A 21,964-nucleotide genomic window follows, 5' to 3' on the forward strand; every position below is an offset into this window, starting at 1 on the left:
TCACCTCGCCCCCTATCTGTCGGAGTCCCGCAAGGTTCAGTTCTAGGACCCCTGCTCTTCTCCATCTACACCTTTGGCCTGGGACAGCTCATAGAATCTCACGGCTTTCAGTATCATCTCTATGCTGACGACACACAGATCTACATCTCTGGACCAGATATCACCTCCCTACTAACCAGAATCCCTCAATGTCTGTCTGCTATTTCATCCTTCTTCTCCACTAGATTTCTAAAACTTAACATGGACAAAACAGAATTCATCATCTTTCCCCCATCTCACGCGATCTCCCCAACGAACCTATCCATTACAGTAAACGGCTGCCCACTCTCCCCAGTCCCACAAGCCCGCTGTCTTGGGGTAATCCTTGACACTGATCTCTCCTTTAAACCACATATCCAAACCCTTTCCACTTCCTGCCGCCTCCAACTCAAAAATATTTCACGGATCCGCACATTCCTAAACCAAGAATCTGCAAAAACCCTAGTCCATGCCCTCATCATCTCCCGCCTTGACTACTGTAACCTCCTGCTCTGTGGCCTCCCCTCTAACACTCTTGCACCCCTCCAATCTATTCTAAACTCTGCTGCCCGACTAATCCACCTGTCCCCCCGCTATTCCCCGGCCTCTCCCCTCTGTCAATCCCTGCACTGGCTCCCCATCACCCAGAGACTCCAGTACAAAAGCCTAACCATGACATATAAAGCCATCCACAACCTGTCTCCTCCATACATCTGTGACCTCGTCTCCCGGTACTTTCCTGCACGCAACCTCCGATCCTCACAAGATCTCCTTCTCTACTCCCCTATTATCTCCTCTTCCCACAATCGCATACAAGATTTCTCTCGTGCATCCCCCCTACTCTGGAATGCTCTACCACAACATATCAGACTCTCGCCTACCATCGAAACCTTCAAAAAGAACCTGAAGACCCACCTCTTCCGACAAGCCTACAACCTGCAGTAACCACCGATTGACCAAACCGCTGCACGGCCAGCTCTACCCTCACCTACTGTATCCTCACCCATCCCTTGTAGATTGTGAGCCCTCGCGGGCAGGGTCCTCTCTCCTCCTGTACCAGTTGTGACTTGTATTTTTCAAGATTATTGTACTTGTTTTATTATGTATACCCCTCCTCACATGTAAAGCGCCATGGAATAAATGGCGCTATAATAATAAATAATAATAATAATAATTAAGCCAGATTAATAATGGAGAGGCGTCAATTATGACACCTATCCATTATTAATCCAATAGCATGAAATGGTTAAAAAAAACACATTATTAAAAATTATTTTAATGAAATAAACACACAGATTGTTTTAATATTTTATTGTTCTCTCAATCCACCTGAAGACCCTCGCTCTGTAGCAAATAAAAAATAATAAACAATATACATACCTTCCGTTGATCTGTAACGTCCCACGATGTAAATCCATCTGAAGGGGTTAAAATATTTTACAGGCAGGAGCTCTGCTATCATGCAGCTGTGCTCCTGCCTGCAAAACCCCGGGGAATGAAGGTAATGTAGGTCAATGACCTGTAGTTACCTTCATTCGCGGTGATGCGCCCTCTGCTGGCAGCTGAGGCTGCCTGTCAGCATGTGAATATCCCACTGCAGAGGCCCACCGCTGACTGGATCCACTCACCATCAGTGCGCATCCCGGCATGGAGCAGCCACGATGACTGGGTTTCAGCGCCGAGGAAAGCGCACGCACTCTATTGTTCTGCTGCAGGGATAGAGGGGTAAACCTCAATCCATCATCCCTTTGTTAGGGAGGTGGAGAGGAACCGTCCGCCTCCTTGTGCCATCCGCTTTCACAGTGGTGGGACAGTAGGGGCTGCTCGGACGCCATAGAGAGGGGCTTCTGTACATCCACAGAGTTCAGCCCCCGGGTGGACAGGGCCAGTTGTCCGGCATTAGGCTTGGCTCCAGGAGATGATACATGGAGGCGACACTCCATGTGGTCGCCCGTGGCTGGTGTGGGGAGATCGGGACCGTGAAGGAACTGTCGTCCCTGAAGTGAGCTCAGGCATGGCTTCCCACATCGCAGGAGAGGGTACGGGGAGATATACTCCGCGGTCTCGCCTGTTGATGATTCGGGGGAGATCGGAACCTTGAAAGGAACAGTCGCCCCATTCACTCCGTTAATTAAAAAATAAAAAATGTACAGAAAAGTAAAAAATAAAATAAAAACGTTGGGTTCTGAACCAGACCCATGTGCCTCTTACAGACAATAAGCGAGAACTGGTTAGCTGAGAGCCAGCAGGAGGGTGTATACTGCAGGGGAGGAGATCACTTTCTTTGTATCACTTAGGGTACCGTCACACAGTGGCATTTTGATCGCTACGACGGCACGATTCGTGACGTTCCAGCGATATATCCGTGACGTTCCAGCGATCTCGCTGTGTCTGACACGCTCCTGCGATCAGGGACCCCACTGAGAATCGTACGTCGTAGCAGATCGTTTGAAACTTTCTTTCGTCGTCTAGTGTCCCGCTGTGGCGGCATGATCGCATGGTGCAACAAAGGTGTGCACGATATTGTATACGATGTGCACATAGTAACCAACAGCTTCTACATCGCACATACGTCATGAAATTATCGCTCCAGCGTCGTACATTGCAAAGTGTGACAGCAGTCTACAACGCTGGAGCGATATTCTTACGATGCTGGAGCGTCACGGATTGTGCTGTCATAGCGATCAAAATGCCACTGTGTGACGGTACCCTTAGTGTCAGCCTCCTAGTGGCAGCAGCATACACCCACGGGCTGTGTCCCCCAATGAGGCGTAGGAGAAAAAAAAACTTAAAAGCCAATGAAAAAAAAAAAGTCATATGATAAAAAAAAAAAACCCTCACAATTTTGATCTACAAAAAAAAACAAAAAACAACAATCTTTCATATGGATCTCAAAGCAATCAACTATATGTTGCAGTTATTACAATTGCACACTAAAAACAAATTTCACTTAATCGAATTTGTGTTTGCAATGGAAATACCGGAATACCAGCAAGATACTGTTCAGGAGGTTTGGACGTGTTTAAGCAGAGCTCCTATCAGTTAAAGAGCAGAACCATGACCCCTTTGTTATTCCTTTTTACTTTATTTTTAAGTCTCTCTGGAGTATATGAACCTGCAATCGTTTGCTCACTTGTAATATATACTACGAATGCTGCAGTAGATAAAATAAATTACAATCTTATGTGAAACCCAGCATGTGGCTAGACTTCATGAAAGTACAAAAGATGGCAGTGACCGAGACCTGCACATGTCCATGACTGTTTTGGCACCCCATCAGCACCATAGTAGTGCCAATCAGCGGCATTTAAATTGTTACACAGCAGCAATTGGAGACAACTCCAACTGCGACTTTTACAGGCAGCCAGCACATGTCCTGTATAGACCAGTCTGCCCCATACACATGCACTCAGTGTGATGGAACGGGCTAAAAGCTGTTATGCACTGCTGGTGACCACAGCGGCAAAGCTGAATAGCCTAGCTCTGTCAACTATGCAATGGCCACTCCTATTCATTAAAAAAGGCAGATCTTCAGCATCTGGCCACTACAAATATGAGGAAGCTGTGATGTTCAGCTCTGCTACTGCCAACATTCAGCGACAGTGAGCTGCTGATCGGTGGGGATGCCAGGTGTCAGTCTGATATTGATACAGTTAGGTCCATATATATTTGGACAGAGACAACATTTTTCTAATTTTGGTTATAGACATTACCACAATGAATTTTAAACAAAACAATTCAGATGCAGTTGAAGTTCAGACTTTCAGCTTTCATTTGAGGGTATCCACATTAAAATTGGATGAAGGGTTTAGGAGTTTCAGCTCCTTAACATGTGCCACCCTGTTTTTAAAGGGACCAAAAGTAATTGGACAAATGACTCCAAGGCTATTTCATGGACAGGTGTGGGCAATCCCTTCGCCATGTCATTCTCAATTAAGCAGATAAAAGGCCTGGAGTTGATTTGAGGTGTGGTGCTTGCATTTGGAAGGTTTTGCTGTGAAGTAAACATGCGGTCAAAGGAGCTCTCCATGCAGGTGAGACAAGCCATCCTTAAGCTGCGAAAACAGAAAAAACCCTTCCGCGAAATTGCTACAATATTAGAAGTGGCAAAATCTACAGTTTGGTACATCCTGAGAAAGAAAGCAAGCACTGGTGAACTCATCAATGCAAAAAGACCTGGGCGCCCACGGAAGACAACAGTGGTGGATGATCGCAGAATTATCTCCATGGTGAAGAGAAACCCCTTCACAACAACCAACCAAGTGAACAACACTCTCCAGGAGGTAGGCGTATCAATATCCAAATCTACCATAAAGAGAAGACTGCATGAAAGTAAATACAGAGGGTTCACTGCACGGTGCAAACTACTCATAAGCATCAAGAATAAAAAGGCTAGACTGGACTTTGCTAAAAAAACATCTATAAAAGCCAGCACAGTTCTGGAAGAACATTCTTTGGACAGATGAAACCAAGATCAACCTCTACCAGAATGATGGGAAGAGAAAAGTATGGCGAAGGCATGGTACAGCTCATGATCCAAAGCATACCACATCATCTGTAAAACACGGTGGAGGCAGTGTGATGGCTTGGGCATGCATGGCGGCCAGTGGCACTGGGTCACTAGTGTTTATTGATAATGTGACACAGGACAGAAGCAGTCGAATGAATTCTGTGGTATTCAGAAACATACTGTGTGCTCAGATCCAGCCAAATGCAGCCAAACTGATTGGTCGCCGTTTCATAATACAGATGGACAATGACCCAAAACATAAAGCCAAAGCAATCCAGGAGTTTATTAAAGTAAAGAAGTGGAATATTCTTGAATGGCCAAGTCAGTCATCTGAAGTCAACCCAATTGAGCATGCATTTCACTTGTTAAAGACTAAACTTCAGACAGAAAGGCCCACAAACAAACAGCAACTGAAAACCACCGTAGTGAAGGTCTGGCAGAGCATCAAAAAGGAGGAAACACAGCGTCTGGTGATGTCCATGAGTTCAAGACTTCAGGCAGTCATTGCCAACAAAGGGTATTCAACCAAGTACTAAAAATGAATATTTTATTTAAAATTATTGAATTTGTCCAATTACTTTTGGTCCCTTTAAAAACAGGGTGGCACATGTTAAGGAGCTGAAACTCCTAAACCCTTCATCCAATTTTAATGTGGATACCCTCAAATGAAAGCTGAAAGTCTGAACTTCAACTGCACCAGAATTGTTTTGTTTAAAATTCATTTTGGTAATGTCTATAACCAAAATTAGAAAAATGTTGTCTCTGTCCAAATATATATGGACCTAACTGTATGTTATCAATATAAAAGTAGTGGAGCAACCATTTAGCCATCTGCCATTCTTAGTATCAAGCACTAAAATATGCTTTCATCTTATCAGACATGGAGTGAAATATGTCTGCTTGATAACTAGGACTGTTTAAGCTTCGTCAGGCTGCATAATTTTACAACGTTAACAGGCTAAATGGTGGAAACGTCCATAAAGTACACAAAGTAGAAAAAACCTTTATTATTAAAATCTACATATACAAGGAAAAGACAGGGGCAAAGCCGGACAAAGCGGCACAGCACATCTACAACAACAAAGGTGGGAGAACACACATGATGATAAATGGTCACCAGCGCAATCAGCAAAAACAATGTAATACCATAGCAGCATGTTAGGGTGACCTTACCTAATATCGTATAGACCAAGCACGTGTAGGCTCCCACCCTCCCCGTGGGTGACCTGGTAACCATTTATCATCATGTGTGTTCTCCCACCTTTGTTGTTGTAGATGTGCTGTGCCACTTTGTCCGGCTTTGCCCCTGTCTTTTCCTTGTATATGTAGATTTTAATAATAAAGGTTTTTTCTACTTTGTGTACTTTATGGACGTTTCCACCATTTTTTCTATGTGGTTGCTTATAGTGTAGCTTGGTGGGTCCTGATTGTCCCATTACCTGGTTGTGGGGGCCTCATATTAACTATGTGTAATTAATTACCTTCCATCATTATGAGGTGTTCCTCCAACTTGGTGCGTTTTTCAGTCTGTTACTAACGTTAACAGGCTGCAGAGGTACAATTGTACCTTCATATATACCTCCACTGTGATATTTGGCCAATATATTCTGGACCAAAACTGCAGAGATGTCACGAAATTTCAGCCCTCTACGGCTTTTCGAAAAAAAGTTATTGCAATTTTAAAACGGAATAGTTACAATTGTACCTAGTCAGCCGGACGAAGGTTAAGAAGCAGGAATGACAAGCCATTTGTATGCTAAGTGAGGTCGGTAAGTAGTATACATCACTATCACATGGCAGTAGCTCAGGGCTGCAGGGGAGGCATGTCTAGCTTAATTTACCTCCGCATCCTTTTTAGCAAGATGTTCATCCACTTTTGAACTTTCATCACGTCTGGCCTGGAGAGGGAAAAAAAAGAAAAAAGAGAATCAATTTTATGGATTAAGTATATGGAGATTGATTGTGTTTTTGTAAGCAAAGCTAAAGACCTCAATTCATCTACTATGGTAAATTTAGAGCAGCATCTGCTTTGGGCTTTATGGACTGGGAATGCCTATCACTATCTTCATTAGGTATTTAGAACATGTTCCACACAATCCTAAATTGGTATCTTCTTTTTATTTTTTGAATTCATACATTTAAAAGGCTGATACGAAACTACTGCACGTAGCAAAGTTGCCAGAATTTAGGTTGCAATTTTTTTTTATTTTTTAACATGGTGGAATTTAATTTGATATTGATAAGAGTTTACAGATAAATAGATCCCTGAAGAGTACTTATTCTTTCACACAGAGCAGATACAAAAGCATTGTCTTGTGGCTCTATGCACAACAGTCAGATATATCTGATTTGGGTAACATACCAGTACCTAGTGTGTCTAAGAAATATGCTGAATTTCATACTATTTATCATGGCATTCACTTTTCATTGTGCAGTGCATCATCATCAGCATTCTACCATTACTTTACTAACTGGGCCTTCCTTAGCTCTGGTCACTGGTCAAAGACATCTCTATTCTGAGCTAAAAGACCACCTCTGTCTGTGTGGAGTCTGACAGACAGACTATGCCCACCACTACTTCCTTCAAATCGAGGTCAGCGATACTATAGATTAATTACACTTGACAGACAACAAGCCGTGGCTCTAAAGACAGAAAAAATAGAAACAATGGTTGGAATAATTTTCTCAATGAAGTAATTTGCCAGTTGCTTTTTTTTTGCATGTTATTTTTTTTCTGTAAGATTGGTTTAAACCTGGCCTCTTAAGCAAGAATATGGCAACAGCTGGGCTTTAACTAGTTCCTGTAGTCCATACTAAAAAAAAGAAAATATTACAAAAATAAACAAACAATCACGTTGTACATGTAGTTCAATCTATAGACAGCATGATCTAGAGAAGAAGCTGATATATTGGTTTGCGGGAAAAGATTCAGTAGAACTTGTGTGCTTACAAACATGAGGATTTCAATTAATATAACACAAGTCAAGTGGGCGGTCCTAATAGAGGCTCAGTGAATAGAACCGCCCCCTGGACTCCTATGCATACAAATACCAGGGACTAGTGATAGGCAACCGCCTATTCGGGATCGGCGGGTTTGCCCAAGTTTTTTTTTTGTAAAGTTAGAGTTCGGCGACAGAGGACACAAACTTGCGTCCGAACCCCGAACTCGGACTTAACATATATGGGATGGGGAGGAGGAGCTGTAAAAAACGGTAATTAGACCTACCGGTAATTGTATTTCCAGGAATCCATCCTGACAGCACCATTGGAGGACGTCCTTCTTACTCTCAGTGGGACAGGAACAACAAGCGGTTAAAAGGACCCTCCCCACTCCACCCACCAGTGATTTTCTAAGTACCACATCTGGATGGATGCAAAAAGAGTTCATTAACAGTCATACACCAATGTTACATCACATTAGTCAATAATGCACACTTGCAGTGGGAGGGAACCAGTAGTGCTGTCAGGATGAATTCCTAGAAATACAATTACCAGTAGGTCTAATTACGGTTTTCCAGTTCACCACCTGACAGCACCATTGGAGGAATACCAAAGGATGGTAAACTAGGGTGGGACTACTGCATGTAATACTTTTCTACCAAAAGCTAACTGATCTGATGAGACATCTAATTTATAGTGTCTGGCAAAGGTAGAAAGACTGGTCCAAGTCGCCGCCCTACAAATTTGCTCAGCTGAGGCTTCCCCCTTCTCTGCCCATGATGTAGAGATCGCTCGAGTTGAGTGGGCTCTAAGAATATATCTTGGGGATCTTTCCCTTGGTCTGTATACACTAGGTTTATCATGGTTTTGATCCACCTAGCAATGGTTGATTTTGCTGCCTTACAACCTCTATTTGGACCCCCGTACTGTATGAACAAGTTAGTGTACCGTCTCCAACCTTTTGTCGCCCCCACGTATTTTAGAATAGTCTCCCTAACGTCAAGGTTATGGTAGACCCCTTCCTTTGTGTTTCTAGGGTGTTGGCAGAACGAGGGAAGGATTATCTCCTGATTTATATTTGTTGAGGACACTACCTTACTAACTATGTTACTATGTTACTATGTATGTTACCTTGGGGAGGAAGGCTGGGTTAAGTCTTAAGACTATTCTGTGGTCAAAGATCTGAAGATATGGATCCTGAATGGATAGAGCCTGCATCTCCCCCAATCTTTAGCTGACATGATTGCAATTAGGAAGGCTGTTTTAAAGGAGAGATTGGCTATGCCCATATCTTCTGATAACAAGTACGGGGTTTTACAAAGGGCATTAAGGACCAAGTTTAGGTCCCAAGGAGGAGTTGATTTCCTTACAAGTGGTCTCATTCTCTGTGTGGCCCTGGAAAATCTTGCTATCCAAGTATGGGAGGCTAGTGACATATCAAAAAAAGACGCTAAGCGCTGCAATTTGTACTTTTAAAGTACTAGGCCGGAGGCCCTTCTCAAAACAGTTGTAGGAAGTCGAGGATTCTGGGAATGTCGGGTTTTGAAGTATCCACAGGAACCTCTCCTAGGAAGGAACGATAACGCTTCCAGATTTTGTTATAGATCGCTGAGGTCACCGGCTTCCTGCTTGCCTGGAGTGTGGTAATGACATCCTCTTACAGGCCTCTGGATCTTAGGGTTTGCCATTCAGGATCCAAGCAGATAGGTGTAGAGAGTCTGGGTCTCTGTGGAACACCGGCCCCTGTAGAAGAAGGTCTTGCCTGTTCGGTAGTAAGATTGGTTTCTCTGTTGACATTCTGGATAGTAGAGAGAACCAGCTCCTTTGGCCAAAAAGGAACCAACAGGATTACGGTTGCTCTCTCGTCCCGTATCTTCCTGAGTGTCTTCGGTATCAGAGGAAGAGGCGGAAATGCGTACAGGAGACCTTCTCCCCAATACGGAGACAAGGTGTCTACTCCTGTGGCTCCATCTAGAGGATTGAGAGAGAAAAATGCTCTGGTCTTCGCATTTGACCTGGTGGCAAAAAGATCCACATGAGGTGTTCCCCCACTGATGGCACAGACTGCTGAATATTTCTGGATTTAGTTCCCATTCTCTGGGATGTACAGGCGTTCTGCTCAAGAAGTCTGCTACCTGATTTTTGGCCCTTCCAGGTGAACTGCAGAGATGGATGACAAATTTCTCCGCCCATCTGAAGATCTGGTCTGCTAAGTGTTGCTTGGTGTCTTGGACCTCCTTGGTGTCTTAGAAAAGCCACTGCTGTCACATTGTCGGACAGTATTGTTACGTGTGTCTCTGACCTGTGACTGGGCTTGGTATAGCACCTTCCAGATCGCATACAGCTTCCTGAAATTTGACGACCTTGTGGCAATCTGAGGACTCCATTCTCCCTGGTAGTATGTCCTTTCTATATGTCCGCCCCATCCGAATTGACTGGCGTCTGTGGTAACAGTGACACAGGGATAAAGGACCCATGGAACCCCACCTTTAGATTCTTCGGTGTGGTCCACAAGGTTAGGGATTTCTTTCCTGATGGAGAAACAATCATCTTCTTGTCCCGAGAGTCCTGTCTCCTGTTCCAAGATCTCAAAATCTCTTTCTGTAACCCTCGCGAGTGAAACTGGCTCCATTTCACACAGGGTATACATGCCGTCATTAAGCCCAGAATCCTCATTGCCTCTCTTAAGGAGGGAGTACTCTTTCTGAATTGGTGTATGCGCCTGATCAAGGCCTTCTGTCTGTCTTCTGGTAAAAAAGATGTTCTGGCGCTGGAATCTAATATGACCCCCAAAAATTTCATTCTGGAATTTGGGACCAGGCATGATTTTTTCCAATTCACAATTTACCCCAGGTCCTGTAGAATGGAGAGTGTGAAGCTGCAGTCTATTTTGAGAAGTTTCTCTGATCTCGCCATTATCAGAAAGTCGTCCAGATATGGCACTATTCTGGTTCCTTAGATAGGCTACTACCTCTGACATTAGTTTGGTAAATATTCTGGGTGCTGAAGCAAGACCGAAGAGGAGATATCTGAACTGGAAGTGATACATTACTCCTTTGTTCATCAGGGCGAATCTCAGAAACTTTTGGTAGGAAGCATGTATTGGGACATGGTAGTATGCATTGCTTAGATCTAAGGTGCACATCATCATGTCTTTGTCTATGAGAGGCGTTGTGGACCTTATAGATTCCATTCTGAATCTTTTGTACCTGACCCACCTGTTCAAGGGATTTAAATTTATGATCGTTCGGGAGTCTCCCGAAGGTTTTTTTTATTGAGAACAAGTGAGAATAATGGCCCTTGCCTCTTTCCGAGACGGGTACCAGGATGATTGCCTCTAACGAACAACTCCTGGATGTTTGTCCACATAGAGGAGTCTAAGAGCGGACAGGGTCTGGTTACTATAAATCTTTCTGGGGGATGGTTGGAGAACTCTAGTTTGTACCCCTGAGCAATTACCTACAGAATCCAAGGATTTGGGGATATTTTCTGCCAACCCCCTAGAAATTTCTGTAACCGACCTTCCACCTTGATGTCATTTCTTTGGCTTTCCTGCACCTGTACTTGGGAAAATGGAGTCTCTACCCTTTCCACCCTTGGGATAAGACCACCTCCCCGATATCCCTTTGTAGTCCGTCTTCTGACTAGGTCGGGATCTACGAAAGGGCTGGAATTTTTTTTTGCGTTCTCCTCAGGGAACCCTTTCTTTTTATCTGAGGCTTTTTCTAAAATGTCATCTAGAATAGGCCCAAATACTTTATTCCCTGAGAATGAGATTCCGCACAGTTTATTTTTTTATTGGATATCCCCTGACCAAGTCTTTAGCCAGAAAGCCCTTCTGGCCGTGCTGGACAAAGACTCGCTTCTGGCGGCGAAGCGTACAGATTCTGCTGAAGCATCCGCCATAAAGCCTGTTGCAAGTTTAATTAACGGAAGAGATTTGAGAATAACATCTCTGGAAGTCTTAGCTTTGAGATGTTCCCCCAAATCGTCTATCCATAAATGCATGGACCGGGCTACTGCTGTTGCAGCTATATTGGCCCATATTATTGCTGCCGAGGATTCCCAAGTTCTCCTGAGCAGTCCATCTGCTTTGCGATCCATTGTATCCTTTAAAGCGGAGGAATCTTCAAATGGAATTGAGGTCTTCTTTGCCACCTTTGCCAATTGGACATCAATCTTGGGAACTTCATCCCACACTTTAATATCCTCCGAATTATAAGGTAAACGGAGTCTGAAGTCTCTAGGTACTACTAGTCTCTTCTCCGCTTCCTGCCATTCTTCCAGAATCATGGAATGAATATGATTGTTGACTGGAAATATTTTTGTGACTTGAGCATGTAAACTGCCAAACATTTCATCCTGGATCGAGGTTTCCTCTGGCGTGTCCTGTAACTGCATGGTGTTACGAACTGAATGAAGAAGCTCATCTGTATCTGCCGCCAAGAAGAGATCTCTTTCCCTCTGCCCAATGATTAGTCTCTCCCTTCCTGGTCTGATTCTTCCAAATTCTCTTCCTCGGAAGAAGGACTAGACTCTTGGTCTTTTCCGTGATGTTTGCGGTTCTGACTGACTTGTCTGGGGAAGATACAGGCTTGAGATGGATGCCTGAACCTCCTGACAAATCATTGTTCTCATACTGGTTAATAACGCAGTCTGTTCATCACCCACAATCTTAAATGTGCACAACTTGCATAGTGGCTTTCGCCAATTTTCCGGGAATTTAGCAGCACAAATAGGGCATTTATTTTTCCCGGATTTTTTCCTTTCAGGTGCGGAGATGGGAGGCTCTGCCTAGAATACATAGAGATACCAGCAGTAGATAGGGAAATAGGGGGAGGGGTGAGCATTGTGGTATGGCTTAGATTAGCCCACTCACGTGCCCCTGTAGCTGGTCAGTCCCCTCAGGTCTGGCTGTCTCTTCCATAGCGGAGATAGCTTAGCCGAGTGCTCCTTGTCAGGATGGCCGGTGGCATAAAGACCACCCTGTGATATTTATATAGGTTTTACCTGGTTGATCCTGCCCTCCTTACCGCGTCCCTGCGGCTGATCTTGCTCCAAGGCCTCTCCTGAGCCGGCGCTGCTGCTGGCGTCCCGCACTCCGGAAGTCGGACAACCTTCGCGGCCAGAAGTGACGCGGCCGCTGGACCCGGAAGTGGCCGCTGATGGAAGCGGTCTCTGGAGAAGGAAGCTGCCGCATGCTGGAAATCGGTCGCTGAGCTGGAAGCGAGCGCCGCACTCACCCCCCAGCAGTCAGACGTCAGGACCGAGAGCCCCCTGTACGGAGGAAGCAGACCCGACCCCAGGAGCAGCGCTACAGTGGGGAGGCTGAGGGACCCCCCATGGCAGGCATCAGTGGCAGATATCTTGCGGAAGGGAAGGGAAAGGCTGGGGAGGGTCCTTTTAACCGCTTGTTGTTCCTGTCCCACTGAGGGTAAGAAGGACGTCCTCCAATGGTGCTGTCAGGTGGTGAACTGGAAACAAAATAAAAACAAAAAAAACCACAAAAAAACAGAAAATTAATAAAACATTATAATTATATTTACCTGTCCAGCGACGCGTCCTCCATCCTGCTGTCTCCCAGCCACCTCTGCTTCCAGGGCCGCTCATTAACTGCCAGCAGTGTTCACTGCACTCGGCAGTCTTTGGCTTTTTCCGGCAGTTCGTGCGGTGACGTCACTACACGAACACTGCCGGTAAGTGCCGAAGACTGCCGAATACAGTTAATACCGGCTGAAGGTAATGAGCGGCCCTGGAAGCAGATGCGGCCAGGAGACAGCGGGACAGGAGGATGCATCGGTGGACAGGTAAGTATAATTATAACATTTATTATTAACTTTCTGTTTTTGTTTTGTTTTTTTACAGCCCGAACTGTAACAAAGGTTTCCCATGGAAACCATTGTTCGGGACCGTGTGAAGTTTACAGTTCGGGTTCGCCCATCCCTACCAGGGACTTCAATTAATAAAATGGAAATCTAACTTTAGGTTTTGAGAGCTATAGGTCTAAGGAGGAAAGGACCTACTATATACTGAACATTGTAGAGACATGCCTTGCATATGAAATTAGGCAGGTTATTGGTTAAAGCACCATTACAGAGTTTTTTGTTTTTTTATAGCTGGACTGGTGCTTTAAATCCCCCAGTCATAAACTCACCCTCCGACATCTTAACAGTTTGTTCGGTGCCGCTCTGGTCCCCTTGCAAAATAGAATTACAGCCCCCAACTAAAGCCCCAGTCACTCACTGCTTGCAGTTGGAGGATTTACGGTAAATACTAAACCAGGAGTTTGAATGAGTTCTGGATAGTGAATCAGCAGCTAAACATCTTTTAAGTGGTTAGTGCTGTTGCCCTCTAGTACTGTCTTGGGTTCGAATCCAGAAAATGGAAATATCTGTATGGAGTTTATACAGGTCCTTCTCAAAAAATTAGCATATAGTGTTAAATTTCATTATTTACCATAATGTAATGATTACAATTAAACTGTCATATATTATAGATTCATTATCCACCAACTGAAATTTGTCAGGTCTTTTATTGTTTTAATACTGATAATAATAATAATAATAATAATTTTTATTTATATAGCGCCAACATATTCCGCAGCGCTTTACAAATTATAGAGGGGACTTGTACATACAATAGACATTACAGCATAACAGAAATACAGTTCAAAACAGATATCAAGAGGAGTGAGGGCCCTGCTCGTAAGCTTACAAACTATGAGGAAAAGGGGAGACACGAGAGGTGGATGGTAACAATTGCTATAGTTATTCGGACCAGCCATAGTGTAAGGCTTGGGTGTTCATGTAAAGCTGCATGAACCAGTTAATTAATTTTTTTTTTTTTTTTTTTAATATAGGCCACACAGGGATCGTTAGGTTAATGCATTGAGGCGGTAGGCCAGTCTGAACAAATGAGTTTTTAGGGCACGCTTAAAACTGTGGGGATTGGGGATTAATCGTATTATCCTAGGTAGTGCATTCCAAAGAATCGGCGCAGCACGTGTAAAGTCTTGGAGACGGGAGTGGGAGGTTCTGATTATTGAGGATGCTAACCTGAGGTCATCAGCGGAGCGGAGGGCACGGGTAGGGTGGTAGACTGAGACCAGAGAGGAGATGTAGGGTGGTGCTGAGCCATGGAGTGCTTTGTGGATGAGGGTAGTAGTTTTGTACTGGATTCTTGAGTGGATGGGTAACCAGTGTAATGACTGGCACAAGGTAGAGGCATCGGTGTAACGGTTGGTGAGGAATATGATCCTGGCAGCAGCATTCAGGACAGATTGGAGCGGGGAGAGTTTGGTAAGAGGGAGGCCGATTAGTAGAGAGTTACAATAGTCCAGACGAGAATGAATAAGTGAAACAGTAAGAGTTTTTGCAGAGTCTGATGATTACTGATGATTTTGAAGTTACTGAAGTTACTGATGATTTTGGCATACAACTCCTGATAACCCAAAAAACCGGTCTCAATAAATTAGCATATCAAGAAAAGGTTCTCTAAACGACCTATTACCCTAATCTTCTGAATCAACTAATTAACTCTAAACACATGCAAAAGATACCTGAGGCTTTTATAAACTCCCTGCCTGGTTCATTACTCAAAACCCCCATCATGGGTAAGACTAGCGACCTGACAGATGTCAAGAAGGCCATCATTGACACCCTCAAGCAAGAGGGTAAGACCCAGAAAGAAATTTCTCAACAAATAGGCTGTTCCCAGAGTGCTGTATCAAGGCACCTCAATGGTAAGTCTGTTGGAAGGAAACAATGTGGCAGAAAACGCTGTACAACGAGAAGAGGAGACCGGACCCTGAGGAAGATTGTGGAGAAGGACCGATTCCAGACCTTGGGGAACCTGAGGAAGCAGTGGACTGAGTCTGGTGTGGAAACATCCAGAGCCACCGTGCACAGGCGTGTGCAGGAAATGGGCTACAGGTGCCGCATTCCCCAGGTAAAGCCACTTTTGAGCTACAGAGAAGCAGCACTGGACTGTTGCTAAGTGGTCCCAAGTACTTTTTTCTGATGAAAGCAAATTTTGCATGTCATTCGGAAATCAAGGTGCCAGAGTCTGGAGGAAGACTGGGGAGAAGGAAATGCCAAAATGCCTGAAGTCCAGTGTCAAGTACCCACAGTCAGTGATGGTGTGGGGTGCCATGTCAGCTGCTGGTGTTGGTCCACTGTGTTTCATCAAGGGCAGGGTCAATGCAGCTAGCTATCAGGAGATTTTGGAGCACTTCATGCTTCCATCGGCTGAAATGCTTTATGGAGATGAAGATTTCATTTTTCAGCACGACCTGGCACCTGCTCACAGTGCCAAAACCACTGGTAAATGGTTTACTGACCATGGTATTACTGTGCTCAATTGGCCTGCCAACTCTCCTGACCTGAACCCCATAGAGAATCTGTGGGATATTGTGAAGAGAAAGTTGAGAGACGCAAGACCCAACACTCTGGATGAGCTTAAGGCCGCTATTGAAGCATCCTGGGCCTCCATAACATCTCAGCAGTGTCACAGGCTGATTGCCTCCATGCCACGCCGCATTGAAGCAGTCATTTCTGCCAAAGGATTCCCGACCAAGTATTGAGTGCATAACTGAACATTATTATTTGTTGGTTTTTTTGTTTGTTATTAAAAAACACTTATTTGATTGGATGGATGAAATATGCTAATTTATTGAGACCGGTTTTTTGGGTTATCAGGAGTTGTATGCCAAAATCATCAGTATTAAAACAATAAAAGACCTGACAAATTTCAGTTGGTGGATAATGAATCTATAATATATGAAAGTTTAATTGTAATCATTACATTATGGTAAATAATGAAATTTAACACTATATGCTAATTTTTTGAGAAGGACCTGTTTGTGCTTCCTGTGCTACTTTACGTTTTCTCCCTCATTCCAAAAAACATAGAAGATTGGTACTATAAATTTCCAAATTAACCGGTCCAAGTTTGCATATATGTTCATGAAACAGTTTTCTTTGCTCAGAACACCAAGAGTAAAAAAAGTGTTAAAAAAAAAATACAGAAATTGTATTGGACCTTAGATTCTTCAAAGTACTCATCTTTGACTCCGATAACAGCATTATGCACCCTCAGCATTACGCACCAACAACATTACGCACCCTCAGCATTACACCCTTACATTAGAAGGGCAATCTGTGGTTTGAGACATTCTGGGGTGTGTGTTTTTTCCATGTGCTTCTTTATTGCTTGTTTCCATAAGGGTATGTGCACACAATTATTTGCAGCAGAAATTTCTGCACTAAAACGCTGTGATTTAGAGTACCAGCAAAATGATGAGATTTCTGAAATCTCATTCATATTTTGATTATTTTTTCCTTACAGATTTGAAGCAGTTTCAGATTTATAGCACGTTAATTCTTTCAGCATTTTTGTAGATTTTTTTTTTAACCCTTTCAAATGAATAAGGAAAAACCCACGTATTTTCAGCCACGTTTCTCCTGCCAAGAGAGTGTTTTTGGTGCAGAAGTTTCTGCTGCAAAAATTCACCTTAAATGTTACTTTGTGGTTCTACTGCCTTCAGTCTACATTAACAATTCACATTGTCCAATAAGAAGACAGAAAACTATTACAAAATGCAGTATGTCCAAATTTTTGACTGGTACCTGTCCCCACTGGGACTTATAAAGCAATGAAAATCTATCCGCAGCACCGCATAACAGGCTTGCCTTATAGAAAAACAAAAAAAGGAAATACCACATATATACTGTGTATAAGTCGACCCGAGTATAAGCTGAGGCACCGAAGTTTGTCACGAGTATATATGGTAGATGCTTTTGGCTGGAATATAACTTTAAAGCAAGGAGAAAAAAAAGCTAGTCATACTTCGCACAACACTTACTGTACAATCTTATGTGCATTGCTACCCTTCTTACCATTTGAATCACCACACGGATAATAACATGGCAAGTGATAATGAAATCCTAATATTAATATATCCTTTTAGAAATGAACAAACTTCAGTTCCCTCTTGAAAAGGATTAAATTTCAACCTACTTTTAGCAACAACAACAACAAAAAAAACAAACAACCTTTAAAGTTAAACCGTCTTGAGTAACAATCTTACATTGGCCAAGAACAACAATGCTTTCCTGAAGTCACCTGTTGTCTCCGAACTAATGTTATCTCCAAGACTTTTACTATATACTGCAAAGAAAGAAAAAGGAGAATATAAATATAAGTATATGCATGTTAAAAATAGAGTAAATATAGTAAATAATTAACTAGTTTGAGACTAAGCCATTTTCCCCTGCTCCTGACCAGGCACATTTTTGAGTTTTTTCACACATGCAGTTTTAAGAGCTCTAAAGTGTTTTTGTCAGATATTTAAATAATTTTTGTCTCAAAAGACCTCTGGGAGTCATCTGAATATTTAAATAATTTATTTCTTTTATATCAGATTTCCTCAGTAACGGAGGCTGGCATACTTGCTCTGTAACTAAGGCTAACTCCGCTTCCTAAGTGCATATCAGACCTGATGTGGGTCTGTTCGCACCCAGTAGCACCCGTATATGACCACTGGGTCCCGAGGAGGAAGCAGCGTCATCACTATCTAAACTGTATATACACAGTGCTCCTTCAGCGATTTGTATACAGCTATCAGGATTGGAGAGATGGTAACAATCACAGTTGGTTCAAATTTATTCACTCGTCCAAGTCCATTGGCCTTGACAGTGTTCATTGCAATGCAGACATTGACTAATTATTCATTTTTTATACTTATTTTGCTTTATTTCCTCTCAAACACTACGCTGCAGTACTGTTTCAATGTCCATTTCATGCTCCTTTAGAACCTCTTTTCAGCTGCTGCTCAGCAAGATCTGTACACTATACTCAGTAGGAGACTTTCACAACTACAAGAATGGGAAGCATAGATTCATATGGAAAGCCTGTACTCCGGATTGCTTGAAAATAGTGTACAGAGCTCATGAATTACTGTATTTTTTGGACCATAAGACGCCCTTTTTCCCCTCCAAATTTGGGAGGACAGTGTGGGTACATCTTATGGTCCGGATGTATCATGTGGGGAGGGGGCAGCGGTCAGTGGGATCCACTGTGATCCCACTCACAGGAGCCAGAAAAATATCCCCACTGGGCCTGGCTGCAGCACTGGGGAAACCATGTGATCCCAATGATTAAAGTGCGGTGAATATTCATTAGCCGCTTCCCCACCCACCTGCCAGTGCTGAGCAGGGAGCAGCAAATGAATAGTCCTTCACTTAAACAGGGACACACATGGTTTCCCCATGGCTGGATTCCTGCAGCAGCTGGGGAGATCTGTGTGTCCAGTGGAGGAGGAGGCAGCAGCAGGGGGCCGGAGGAGAGAAGATCGCTGCCACCTGCCCGCCTGGGCTGTGCTGGATGCTGAGGCATAAGGACCTGTGTGATGTCATGAAGAGGGTGGGCTGGAGCATCATATGACAGCACAGAGCCCTCCCTCTTCTTGATGTCATCACAGGTCCTTCAGACACCACACTAGAATCTGCAAGCTTCCTCTTATGACCTGTGCTGTGGAAAGGCAACAAGAGGGAGGGCTGTACAGTCATGGGATGCTCACAGCCTGAACAACTAAGAAATACTTAAAAAGGTTAGTCAATACAACACACAATAAAGCACTCTGCCACTCCTTTGGTGAACTATAACTCCCCGCATGTCATAGGATCTGCAGGACAGGCTGGGAGTTATAGTTCTCCCATGGGTTCTTAAGGCAGCACTCCAGTGTCATTTTTCAATGCTGGAGTGGTGCTTTAAATATAAGCCCTGAGCCCCCATTCTTATACTCACCCTCCAGCGTCTTAATATAGTACTTTACAGCCACCATACTGGTCCCGCAGCACCATTTTCTACCCGCAGCTTTCAACATAATAACATCACATATAATAGTGTGTTATAAAATATTTTACCACATTTTTTTTTTACTTAAAATATTTTTTTTCCTATTTTTCACCTCTAAAACTTGGGTGCGTCTTATAGTCCGGTGCGTCTTATAGTCCAAAAAATACGGTAACTATTTTTTTTTTCCATATTTAAAACATTTCAGAACAACCAATGTAAAAACCTGCCATGAAATTAGCCTAATCCAAAAACCGCATTTAATTCTGGTAGAACTAATCACAAGTCTCAAAATCGGGCTCATACAGTTAATCACAATGGTCATAGCTGTACTGGGTTCCATGAAAATGCAGAAATGGGTCTAAAATTTACAGGTATTACTACCACAGAGAATGTTAGACTGTTGCTTATCAAGGGACATTTAATCACAGATGCAAAATTGCTAGTGCCGTGGTTAGATGTAAATCATACACATACGTTATAGCAAAAAAAAAAAAATAATAAAGAATAATAGTGCAAGGCCAAATAATTTACATCATTCTGTGAAAGTGCTGTTTTATAGGTCACGTACCAGAGTAGAAAGCATCCCCCACTTCTTTCATCTGCTTGCTGGTTCGTGATGCCAGAATTTCTATTAGGATGTTCTCAGTCGTTCCTATACCCTTAAGATTAAAACAACAAAAAGGAAGTAACAGTTACTATGGTACCATGACTGCATGCCCTCAAATCCAATAAGTCTTGTTGATATGCATCACAGCCGGGACCATAGTTCAGATTTGTATGCATGATTCTGCAGGATGTCACTGGAAACAGTTAACAGGTCTATTGACAGACATACCCCCATCATCTAAAGCAGGGATGGGGAACATCCGGCCCGCTGTGTACTTTTCTACGGCCCTGGGCAGATTTCTTGGGACTGCAGTGCTCTGACGAGTGGCCACGTTTTGCTGGCAGTGGGACCTTTAATTGGTCCTGAAGCTGTGAGCATATAATATTCAGCACAGAATGATGTTGCCCCAGCTTCTCCAGTGATGTCTATATGCCCCCGCGGTGTCTATATGCCCCCAGCTTCTCCAGTGAAGTCTATATGCCCCAGCGGTGTCTATATGCCCCCAGCTTCTCCAGTGAAGTCTATATGCCCCAGCGGTGTCTATATGCCCCCAGCTTCTCCAGTGAAGTCTATATGCCCCCAGCTTCTCCAGTGATGTCTATATGCTCCCAGCTTCTCCAGTGAAGTCTATATGCCCCAGCGGTGTCTATATGCCCCCAGCTTCTCCAGTGATGTCTATATGCCCCCAGCTTCTCCAGTGATGTCTATATGCTCCCAGCTTCTCCAGTGATGTCTATATGCCCCCAGCTTCTCCACTGATGTCTATATGCCCCCAGCTTCTCCACTGATGTCTATATGCTCCCAGCTTCTCCAGTGATGTCTATATGCCCCCAGCTTCTCCAGTGATGTCTATATGCCCCCAGCTTCTCCAGTGAGGTCTATATGCCCCCAGCTTCTCCAGTGAGGTCTATATGCCCCCAGCTTCTCCAGTGAGGTCTATATGCCCCCAGCTTCTCCAGTGAGGTCTATATTCCCCAGCGGTGTCTATATGCTCCCAGTTTCTCCAGTGATGTCTAAATGCCCCCAGCTTCTCCAGTGATATCTAAATGCCCCCAGCTTCTCCAGTGAGGTCTATATGCCCCCAGCTTCTCCAGTGAGGTCTATATTCCCCAGCGGTGTCTATATGCTCCCAGTTTCTCCAGTGATGTCTAAATGCCCCCAGCTTCTCCAGTGATATCTAAATGCCCCCAGCTTCTCCAGTGAGGTCTATATGCCCCTAGCTTCTCCAGTGAGGTCTATATGCCCCCAGCGGTGTCTATATGCTCCCAGCTTCTCCAGTGATGTCTATATGCCCCCCGTGGTGTCTATATGCCCCCAGCTTCTCCAGTGATGTCTATATGCCCTTAGGTTCTCCAGTGATGTCTATATGCCCCCAGCTTCTCCAAGTGATGTCTATATGCTCCCAGCTTCTCCAGTGATGTCTATATGCCCCCAGCTTCTCCAGTGATGTCTATATGCTCCCAGCTTCTCCAGTGATGTCTATATGCTCCCAGCTTCTCCAGTGATGTCTATATGCCCTTAGCTTCTCCAGTGATGTCTATATGCCCCCAGCTTCTCCAGTGATGTCTATATGCTCCCAGCTTCTCCAGTGATGTCTATATGCCCCCAGCTTCTCCAGTGATGTCTATATGCCCCCAGCTTCTCCAGTGAGGTCTATATGCCCCCAGCTTCTCCAGTGAGGTCTATATTCCCCAGCGGTGTCTATATGCTCCCAGTTTCTCCAGTGATGTCTAAATGCCCCCAGCTTCTCCAGTGATATCTAAATGCCCCCAGCTTCTCCAGTGAGGTCTATATGCCCCCAGCTTCTCCAGTGAGGTCTATATTCCCCAGCGGTGTCTATATGCTCCCAGCTTCTCCAGTGATGTCTATATGCCCCCCGCGGTGAATATATGCCCCCAGCTTCTCCAGTGATGTCTATATGCCCTTAGCTTCTCCAGTGATGTCTATATGCCCCGGCGGTGGCTATATGACCCCAGCTTCTCCAGTGATGTCTATATGCCCTCAGTGTCTCCAGCGATGTCTGTATGCCCCCG

General features: G+C 44.0%; 1 protein-coding gene across 1 annotated transcript in view; it reads right to left on the bottom strand.

Annotated features, from left to right (window-relative positions):
• The window catches only part of ANXA3 (annexin A3), a 131,886-nt gene that overhangs the window by 18,646 nt on the left and 91,276 nt on the right, over nucleotides 1-21,964 (bottom strand). Inside the window, exons 6-8 of the mRNA XM_069743197.1 lie at nucleotides 19,893-19,983; nucleotides 17,556-17,635; nucleotides 6,370-6,426 (exon numbers count right to left, since the gene is read on the bottom strand). Of these exons, the coding sequence (XP_069599298.1) occupies nucleotides 6,370-6,426; nucleotides 17,556-17,635; nucleotides 19,893-19,983 (228 nt within the window). The remainder of the gene's footprint in view (nucleotides 1-6,369; nucleotides 6,427-17,555; nucleotides 17,636-19,892; nucleotides 19,984-21,964) is intronic.

The sequence above is a fragment of the Ranitomeya imitator genome, chromosome 1 (genome assembly GCF_032444005.1).
Source record: "Ranitomeya imitator isolate aRanImi1 chromosome 1, aRanImi1.pri, whole genome shotgun sequence".
Lineage (NCBI taxonomy): Eukaryota > Metazoa > Chordata > Amphibia > Anura > Dendrobatidae > Ranitomeya > Ranitomeya imitator.